Below are 11,014 nucleotides of genomic sequence, written 5' to 3' on the forward strand. Positions count from 1 at the left end.
TATCATTTTCTAGCCCAGAAATAATTTATCAAGGCAACAAAGAGATTTGATTTAGTGTAAGTTTCCACATAGTTTCAGCAAAAACACTAGATACGTGTTTACTATCAGCTGTTTTCACAGTTTTCTCTTGGATAGAAAGCTCAAAACAGAACATCTGACAATCATTTACCATGGCTTAAAAGCCCAAATGAATTCACAAGTTTTATGTAATCCATATAACAGCAACTTGACCTGGTTTAAGTTTTGGCTCAAGCTTAAGTGTTGGAGATTTTGAATTTTAAAAAACATGCTTTTATTAGAGTACTTGTGTATGCATGCTCAGTCTCTCAGTTGTGTTCAACTCTTTGTGACCCCATGAACTATAGCTTGTCAGGCTCCTCTGTCTGTGGAATTCTCCAGGCAAGAACACTGGAATGGGTAGACATTGCCTTCTCCTGAGGATCTCCTGAGGATCAAACTCAGGTCTTTTACATTACAGGCAGATTCTTTACCATCTGAGCCACCAGGGAAGCTTCCCTGAGGCTATTAAGCAGTTGTTAATTTATATTAACTTATGTCTAGAATGGACTTCCCTGGTGGCTCAGAAGATTAAGAATCCGCCTGCCAATGCAGTAGACCTGGGTTCAGTCCTTGGGTCAGGAAGATCCCCTGGAGAAGGGAAAGGCTACCCTCTCTAGTATTCTTGCCTAGAAAATCCAATGGTCAGAGGAGCCTGGCGGGCTACAGTCCATGGGATCACGAAGAGTTGGACATGAATGAGTGACTAACACACACACACACACACACACACGCATGTGTCTAGAATAAACCTCTATTAACACATTAAAAAGAAAATCAACCTTCCAGTGGTCAAAATGCAGTGACCAGCAGCCCAGGCACAAGGTTAACTGATCTGGTTCCACATTTCACTTGGCCCAGAGCTCTGGGGGTGTTTCCCTGTCAGCATTGTTGGCTTAAACCCAGATGGATTTGCTCCTTACTAAAAGGGGTGTACCCCAAAGGCAGGGCCCCTGGAATGAGGGATGGGAGACATAGCAAGGCCTACAAAGCTTAGAAGCATCTCCAAAAATTTGAGAGGCATTTGGTCCTTCATGCCAGAAAAATGAGTGGCAGGACTCTCATATCCCAGGCCTGTGAAGTGTATCTGTTAGTGGGAAAAGAAATGGGAAGAAAAAAATCACCCCATTTGTGGGAACGAAAGCTTTGATACTGACGCCCTTTCTCAATTGGCTTTGACTCAGAAGCTTGAAGTGTTCATTCAATAACTGGGCTCTGATGGGTGTGGTGTGACTTTAATATGTGTGTGATTTTGTTATTGTTGTTGTTATGCAGGCAATTTGAGACAAAATATGAAAGGCTGTCCACAGGCAGAGGTTACGTTTCTCGGAAGAGAAAAGAAAGCCTAATAGGAGGATGTGAATTCCCGCTGCACCAAGAGAACTCTGACATGTGCAAGGTGGTGTTTGCTCCTCAACCAGAGAGCAGTTCCAGTGGTTGGTTTTGAAACTGATGGGGGCTGTTTCATTAGACTTCATCTCACCGGAAGGGATACGACGTGACATGCCTAAGTATTGCTCTCTGAGAGCACAGTGTTTACATATTTACTTGTATTTAAGAGTTTTGTAGAACATGATGAAAAACCTCACATAATTAAGTTTGGACCTGAATCATTTGATACCACCTACAGAGTCATTCTGAGCCACTCTATGTGATACTTTAGTAGCATTCTGTTTTCCTGCATCTCTCTCAAATCACATTTACTACTGTGAAACTAGTTCTGCCCTAAGAAGAAACCATTGTTTAAAAAAAAAAGACCTACACACACTAGGGGGGAGCACAGTTTTGTTTCAAAAATGTTCAGTCACTGTATGAAGTCCTTGGTAAAATCTTGCATGGCTTGTCTCTACCAAACATGCCCAATCAGGAAAGTGGACCTTTTTGTTGCTGTTTTTACCGGGCATGAGGGAAAAGGGACACGACTTTTAAAGGCTTCTGTCAACTATGTTCAAGAATTAATATTTATCTCTTCTACTGTTAGTTTTATTGAGCATTGAGGTAGGAGGCACACAGAATTGACACGTACCATCTCATCTCTGTGCTGGTCACATCAATTGCTAGAAGAAAGCCTGTCAGGCCTCTGCCTTCTGCCTTACAAAAATGTCAGACTGAGCTTATCAGAATTAGAAATACTAACTTCAGGAACTCCATTTGACTTTTTTTGTGCTGTGTCTCTTTGAGACTTCAGTATGGTCCACTGTCCTGTATAAGGAAGATCCTCAAATAGTCATCATTTTTTATCTTTCCATCAATTGTTTTGTGGTAGAAGTTCCAGTCTGTTGGACTACAGTCTACAAAAGCTGGGAGAACTTAATAATACTTTAAGAAACTGATGGATTTGGATTCTAAAATATGAAATCAAGAAAAGAATGTCTCTATCTGTACAAATAAAAAGAAACATTAAAAGAGATATCTCTTACATCTCCTGTATTGGCAGGTGGGTTTTTTACTACTAGCGATCAGTACTTTACTCTTTTTACTGTTGAATAATATCCCGTTATATAAATATGCCATTTATCAGTTGATATACATTTGGATAGTTTTCACCTTTTCATATGTTAACCATTTTCAAGTATTTACTAATAAAACAGACACATGTGTTAGTGACAGGATCCAAACAGATAACAGGTGCTCACTTGTCCATGAAACACACACACACACACACACACACACTATGGGATTTAATGGAAGTTTAAGTAGCCCACCATTAGTTGTAAATTTAAGATGATATGTGATGAAATAAATATGTGGAATTCCTACTGAATTGCTTTTGTCTTCTGTTACTTAGTTGTTGTCGTTCAGTCGCTAAATCATGTCCAACTCTTTGCAACCCCAAGCAGCACGCCAGGCTTCCCTGTCTTTACTATCTCCAGGAGTTTGTTCAGACTAGTGTCCATTGAGTCAATGATGCCATCCAGCCATCCATTACTTTGAGCACCATATTTATCTGTTACCGTCACTTTCTGAGCACAGACACACCTACAACGGAGCCTCTACAGCTCTACAGAATAGGCCAGGTGCTCTAATGAGTGGTCAGAACCCTTTGGAAAATACACTGCTGAAAACAGCAACAGTCAGAAGCTTTTAAAAACAAGGTCTAAGCCCAGTTTTTTAAAACTTTGGACCAGCACACTTATTGTGTTATTGAGAAAAGAAAAAAGACTAAAAAGCAAGAGGGTTTTGGGGGGTACTGGTAGTGGTGGTGGCATTGGCCTTGGAGGAGACATTCTATAGAGATACTGTTGTTGCAGCAAAAGCAAGTTGATGCCGAGCACTGAGCTCAAGATGTTGGGAGCTAAGAAACCTCGGCTATGTGATGCTTGGCAAATCCCAGCTATTTCTGTGATAACAGCCTGTGTGGTGTGTGTGTGTGTGTGTGTGTGCAGGCTCAGTCGTGTCCAACTCTTTGTGATCCCATGTATGGTAGCCCGCCAGTTTCCTCTGTCCATGGGATTTTTCAAGCAAAAATACTGGAGTGGGTTGCCATGCCCTCCTCCAGGGGATCTTCCTGATCCTGGGATTGAACCCACAACTCTTACATCTCCTACATTGGCAGGTGGGTTCTTTACCACTAGTGACCAATATTTGACTCTTTTTATGGTTGAATAATATTCCATTGTATAAATATACCATTTAAGAGTTGATGTTCATTGGGTAGTTTTCACCTTTGGTTATCATGAGTAATTCTGTTATGAATTTTTGTGTACAAATTTTTGTGTGAGCATATGTTTTTATTTCTCTTGGGTATATGCCTGGTAGTAGAATTGCTGGGTCAAATAGCAATTCTATGTTTAGACTTTTAAGAATTGCCAAATTGTTTTTCATGTGACTACACCATTTTACATTTCCACCAGCAGTGTATAAGGTTTCTGATATCTCCCTATCTTCAACAACAATCTTACTGCCCTTTTTAAATTATAGCCATCCTAGTGGATGTGAAGTGGTACCTCACTATTGTTTTGATTTGTGTTTCTCTAATGACTAATGGGGAGAAGGCAATGGCACCCCACTCCAGTACTCTTGCCTGGAGAATCCCATGGATGGAGGAGCCTGGTGGGCTGCAGTCCATGGGGTCTCGAAGAGTCGGACACGACTGAGCAACGTCACTTTCACTTTTCACCTTCATGCATTGGAGAAGGAAATGGCAACCCACTCCAGTGTTCTTGCCTGGAGAATCCCAGGGACGGCGGAGCCTGGTGGGCTGCCGTCTCTGGAAGCGACTTAGCAGCGAGCATTCTTCAGTGCACTTACTAGTCACTGCATATTATTACGTCTTCTTTGGAGATATGTTTATTCAGATCCTTTGCCTTTTAAAAAATTGGATTATTTGTCTTTATTATTGAGTGGTAAGAATTCCTTGTATATTTGGGGTGTAAGTCCCTTGTCAGATAAATAACTTCTGAATATTTTTTCCATTCTGTGTGATGTCTTTTCACTCTCTTGATAATGTTCTTTGGAACACAAGAGTTTTTAATTGTAGTGAAACCCAAGTAATCTATTTTTTCTTTTGTTGCTTGTACTTTTGGTCACATCCAAGAAACCACTGGAAGTCCAAGGTCACAAAGATTTACCCCTATGTTTTCTTCTAAGAGTTTCCTAGTTAGCTCTAAATTAAATATTTGATCTAGTTTGAATTAATCTTTATATATGATGTGCAGTAGGGGGTCCAAATTCATTCTTTTGTATGTGGACACCTGGTTGTCCCAACAGCATTTGTTGAAAGTATTTTTTTTTCCCCACTAAATTATCCTGACATCTTTGTTGAAAAGCAGTTGACTGTTAGTGTAAAGGCTCACTTCTGGATTGTCTGTTTTATTCCATTAATCTGCATGTTATCTTTATTCCAGTAGGATACTCTTTTGATTGTTGTTGCTTTATAGGAAGTTTTGAAATTGCGACCTGTGAGTCCACCTACTTTGTTCTTTCTCAGGATTGTTGTGGCTATCCTGAGTCCCTTGAGTTTCCGTATGAATTAAGGATTTAGCTTGTCAATTTCCACAAACACAGCTGGGATTCTGATAAGGATTATATTGAATCTGTGCATCAGTTCGAGAAGTATTACCATCTTAACAATATTAGATCTCCTGATCCATGAATGTGAGACACCTTTCCACTTACTGAAATCTTTTAAAATTTCTTTCAACGATGTTTTGTAATTTTCAGAGTATAAGTTTTGTACTTCTTTTGTCAAATTTATTCCAAGTGTTCTATTATTTTTGATGCTATTGTGAATGGAATTGTTTTCTTAGTTTCATTTTACAATTTTTCATTGCAAGTGTATCAGATCAGATCAGATCAGTCACTCAGTCATGTCCGACTCTGCGACCCCATGAATCCCAGCACGCCAGGCCTCCCTGTCCATCACCAACTCCCAGAGTTCACTCAGACTCACATCCATCAAGTCAGTGATGCCATCCAGCCATCTCATCCTCTGTCGTCCCCTTCTCCTCCTGCCCCCAATCACTCCCAGCATCAGAGTCTTTTCCAATGAGTCAACTCTTCGCATGAGGTGGCCAAAGTACTGGAGTTTCAGCTTTAGCATCATTCCTTCCAAAGAAATCCCAGGGCTGATCTCCTTCAGAATGGACTGGTTGGATCTCCTTGCATGCAAGTGTATAGAAATGCAATTTTTTGTATTCGATCATGAATCCTGCAACCCTGCTGAACTCACTTATTAGTTCTAATATCTTTATAGATCCCTAAAGATTTTCTATATAAAAGATCATATCATCTGTAAATAAAGACTATTTTACTTCTTCCTTTCCAATATAAATTGCTTTAATTTTCTTATTGCTTGAATGCCCTGGCTAGAACTTGGAGGCTGAACATTGAATGGAAGTAGTGAGTGTGGACATAGCCAAGATGGTGGTGCTAGTGGCAATGATGCTGGGGGTGAGAGCAATGAGGGATGATAACCCCAGAACGTGGAAGGAGGGCTCAAATCACTTGGGAGTGCTCCAGCTCTATTTTCACAATTAATTTACTTTAAAATTCATGAAAACTTATTTGAAAGCTTAAAACATATTAAAAATAGTCTAAATGTGCTCCTGTACAGGGAGGAGGGACAGAGTTCAAGATGTCTATCCTGTCATTGGGCTTCCCACGTGTTTCAGCTGGCTCCTGACATTAAGAGTCTGTTCTGGACTCAGGTTGATCAAATACTCACTGCACTTTCTGCACTAACTTAGTTGTTAATTGAGATAGTGGGGACAGCAGATGGGTGGAACCGGCAGATTGTGGCTTGAAATTCCAGGTCTACAATCTGTTGGTTGGATGATTTGGGGCATATGACTCTATTTGTCCTCTTTAGAATAGGTATGATAATCCTATTTCACTGGGTGGTTTGAAGAATTCCTTGAGATAATGAATATATATTGTGCTGAGCACACAGTGCTGTGCTTAGTCACTCAGTCGTGTCCGACTCTTTGCAACCCCATGGACTATAGCCCACCAGGCTCCTCTGTCCATGGGATTTCCCAAGCAGGAATACTGGAGTGGGTTGCCATTTCCTTCTCCAGGGGATCTTCCCAACCCAGGGATGAAACCCAGGTCTCCCACGTTGCAGGCAGATCCTTTACCGACTGCGCCACCAGAGCACACAGTAGCATCTGATAAATGTTATTTTCCACTTTAATTAATGTTGTTTTTAGTATTAAAGATGTCATGAGCAATGTTCTTAGTCATCAATGATCAGTTTCAACAAAATGATATTTGTTTCTACTTTCTACTTCCACCTTCCAACTAGTGAGATAGCACAGTGGTCATGCTCCTCTAACTCTATGGCCAGGATATCTGAGCCTCTCACATGCAGCATCCAGAGAGTGGGAAGCAGGGAGGGCAGTTTGGAATAAGACCACATGATTTCTTTACCTTTCTTCAGCTACTACTTAACCAGGATTGGCTTCTCTTGTGTATCAGACTCCTTTACTATCCAGGATTTCTAAAACCCCCAGACGGAGTCAGGTCTGTTTGCAGCTTGAGTGTGCAGACAAGCAGTTCACACTCACAGAACCTACTGCATGACTGCATATTCTATTTGATGAGGTTAGCTGCTGCTGCTGCTGCTAAGTCGCTTCAGTCGTGTCCGACTCTGTGCGACCCCATAGACGGCAGCCCACCAGGCTCCCCTGTCCCCGGGATTCTCCAGGCAAGAACACTGGAGTGGGGTGCCATTGCCTTCTCCGGATGAGGTTAGAGAAGAGCATAAAAGTTGATATCAATAAAAAGTCCACCATTGGAGGCACAATAACTAATCTTTTACCTTCCATAGTGGGATTAACATTAATCTAGAATGAGTTAGTAATCCTTTGCTACCCTCCTATTAATAAGAGTTTAATTTGTTCACAGTTGACTTGGAACGTCACATAAACCTGTATGCTATTTTCATCCTTCTATTTTTACTAAAAAGATTCCTGCCATAATCTTCTAGGATTACATGTAAAAGTTTGGACCTTCTCTTTCCAGAATAGGCTTTAGATTATATTACCTGATTCCTTTGTTGGTGAAAGTGAGTCACCTCCATTCTGTTTTGGGTTACCTATCCCCACTTTTTTAAACTTCTCCCACTCAATATGCTTGAAGATCAACCATGTAAACACAGTCAAAAGTAAGATTTCCATGTGAGATGAATTAAATTATTGAGATACGAAGAGATGTTTATGAGTGAAGATGTTCTAATATATTCCCCAATTATGGAAGAAGACATCACCTTTTCAATAAAATCTGAGAGGACCTTGGTGAAGCCAAAGCACTTACGGGATGATCAGACAGTTCCCAAGACAATTATTTGTACTTCACCAAAGTCTTCCACAGTCTCCCAGTTACCCTTATGATTCATCATTTTATACAGAACCTCTTAGGCATCATGCACTGCTCTAGGCACTTCATAGGTGGCCTATAATCCTATAAGGTAGAAACTGTAATTATACACCTTTTCTATATGGAGAACTGAAGCACAGAGAGACTCAGGGCCTTGTGTAAGATCTCATAACCAGTAGAGAACACAGGATTAATCCGGGAGTCTCCCTCTAGCGTTCAAGCACATAATCATTGTCTTCTGCTACCTACCCAGGATTCAGTTTGACCTCCTAAATCTGGAAGTGAGTTTCCTCTCCACACTTAAATTTAACATTTCATTCCAGCTTCAACCACATGACTCTTCACAAACAGCACCCCTCATGTTCCTGCCACATATACTCTCCAAACACACCAACATCCAGCTGTTCCAGTTCCTCATCTCTCACCCTTCGTTCTGCCCAAATGAATCTCCCTAAGCACAGCTTCCATCGTATTTCCTGTGCGTAGAAGCTGCCAATGACTGAGCTACCTGCTTACAGGTACTTAGTACATCTACCACCCACCTGGGAATTAAAAAGGGTGAGCTTCTCAAGCTTAGATCCACACTTGGAGAGCCTTGCCCTAGAGAAAAAGAAGATACTTAAAGTCATAAGAAGATTCCCAGTCTCTTCTAAAGTGTGCAAACTGTATGTGTGTGTGTGTGTGTGTGTGTGTGTGTGTGTGTGTTTAGAAAGTCGGGTTGTTGGGTGGGGGAGGGGTTGAAAGCAAGTGTTTGTATCTTAGCAGTGAATACGTATTTCAGCAAATCACAAGGCGCTTCTCATCCCTCAGTCTTCAGGATAATTTTATACAAGTGAAGTGCTAAAATATGAAGTTTCTAAATAAGGTGTTTGCATGTTTTGGGGTGGATGATAGGGAGATATCTGTGTCAAAAGTTTTAAGATTGTTCATGACCTTTTATTAGAGGATTTTGTCTCAAGGAAATCATCAGAGATGCTTGGAAAGATTTGTGTTCAAAGATGTTCATGGCAGCATTATTTTCACAGCCCCAAACCATAAGAACTAAGTGCTTAAAATATGAGATTAAGTAAACATGAAATAAGAAATAAGATATAGATGTTAAAAAACATTCCTTTAAAAATATTGGAAGTTAAAGAGGTAGGTTTATAAATTTATAGAAAAAATAGACTACAAAATAGCATGTAAAATATCAAGTACACTTGCAAGTAATAATATTTGTTTCTGGAGGTATTTTTCTTAGTGATTAAGAATTTTCCCTACTTTTTAGTTTTTAGATTATTTTTACATTTCTAAATTTCCTCAAAGAACATAACATGTACTATTTTTATAAACAGAAGATATCCCAGTAAGTGGTTTGAGCATTTTTAAGCAAACTGTATAGGAGTGAACTTGAATTTTTCAGTAGCAAATGTGCTATAATGGAGAGGTATATTGTAGCAGTTTATATTTCTTTTTTTTGTTAGTAGTTAATATTTCTTGAATGCAACTACAGGCTAGGAGTAATATGCATTATTTCACAATTCTCTCTTTATAATAATATATAATATACCACATATTATATGTATATTATAATGTTATCCTATAATGCTCTATCTAGTGTGTGTTTGTGTGGAATATACATATGTGTATAATAAAACCTGTTTTCACTCTCTATCCAGTAGTACTGAAGGTATATAAGCCTTCAGGGATGATTATACTCAAGGGACAATCTGTTGATTGGGGCAGAAAAAAATATATGTAAGTTTTTGCTATGTCTTTGATGACTATCTTTTCACATCACTTCTGTTGGATAAACTTCCTGTCAAAGGGCTTGGGCCATGCTACTGCCTGACACACTCCTCTCCTTAATGCTCTTCAACAGCTCCCTGCCCTCTACACAACTAAACAGCTGCTTCACTTTCAGTCTCTTGCTATTGCGCTGGTTTTCTGCTTCTCTTCACACCTAGCTCTCTTTGTGCCACGCCTGCCCCATGCTAGGGCGCTGGCATGGATCTCCTCTTTGCAGCCGTTGGCCAGTTTCCTCTTTCAATCTCCATGCCTTCGACAAGGCTTAGACTAAAGAGCTTCATCAGCGTATCAGGCATTCTCACCATGTTTAAAGGCTTCCTGAAATCCTAACCTCTTCGTGAATCAGAATGCCTGGCATTTAGCAGACATTCATTCATTCCTAAAGAACATTAATTCCCTCCATGCTAGAAATACACCAGTGAGATTCTGCCCTCTGAGATTCCAGCATACGCTCAACACGCACATAAAGCACACCCAACAAATCTTTTTTTTTTTTTTATTGGAGTATAATTTCTTTCCAATGTTGTGTTAGTTTCTGCTGTACAACAGTGTGGATCAGCTATACATATACATATATCCCTCTTGAACCTCCCTCCCCTCCACATCCTACCCCTCTAGGTCATCGCAGAGCACTGACCTGAGCTCCTGGTGCTATACAGCAGCTTCCCACTAGCTATCTATTTTACACATGATGGTGTATAGTGTATACATGTCAATGAATAAATCTTGTATAGACCATTCTCATTCTAGGTTTTTTCTAGAATCTTTGACCTAACCTACACTAGTCTGCTGCTGCTGCTGCTGCTGCTAAGTCGCTTCAGTCGTGTCCAACTCTGTGCGACCCCATAAATGGCAGCCCACCAGGCTCCCCCGTCCCTGGGATTCTCCAGGCAAGAACACTGGAGTGGGTTGCCATTTCCTTCTCCAATGCATGAAAGTGAAAAAATAAAGTGAAGTCGCTCAGTCGTGTCCAACTCCTAGTGACCCCATGGACTGCAGCCCACCAGGCCCTTCCATCCATGGCTAAGAACTAGCTTTAAAATTCCTTCTTTAAAAAGTATCCGTTTAAAAGCACTCCTTAATTAGGATGGTGGTTAAAACAAGTCCCCAAATTATTGGACACTCTTTCCATTGAGAGATGGGACTATGTTTCTGCCCACTGAAATCCGGGCTCTGTGAATGCTTTTCAGATAGAGTAAAAGTGATGCTGTCTCACTCTGAACTAGGCCTTGAGAAATGGGCAGTGTCTGTTCCTGTCTGTTGGATACTCATTTTTGGAACCCAGCCACCATGTTTTGAGGAAGTCCAAGCAGTCCAGGGTTCGATTCCTGGGTTGGGAAGATACCCTGGA

At 40.5% G+C, this 11,014-nt stretch overlaps 1 protein-coding gene across 1 annotated transcript in view; it reads left to right on the plus strand.

The window, feature by feature from the left end:
- MTTP (microsomal triglyceride transfer protein) overlaps nucleotides 1–2,816 on the plus strand; it is a 53,173-nt gene extending 50,357 nt beyond the window's left edge. Inside the window, exon 18 of the mRNA XM_055587795.1 lies at nucleotides 1,333–2,816. Within this exon, the coding sequence (XP_055443770.1) occupies nucleotides 1,333–1,504 (172 nt within the window). The 3' untranslated portion in view covers nucleotides 1,505–2,816. The remainder of the gene's footprint in view (nucleotides 1–1,332) is intronic.
- The last annotated feature ends 8,198 nt before the right edge of the window (nucleotides 2,817–11,014 follow it).

This window comes from Bubalus kerabau, chromosome 7 (assembly GCF_029407905.1).
Source record: "Bubalus kerabau isolate K-KA32 ecotype Philippines breed swamp buffalo chromosome 7, PCC_UOA_SB_1v2, whole genome shotgun sequence".
NCBI classification, from domain to species: domain Eukaryota; kingdom Metazoa; phylum Chordata; class Mammalia; order Artiodactyla; family Bovidae; genus Bubalus; species Bubalus kerabau.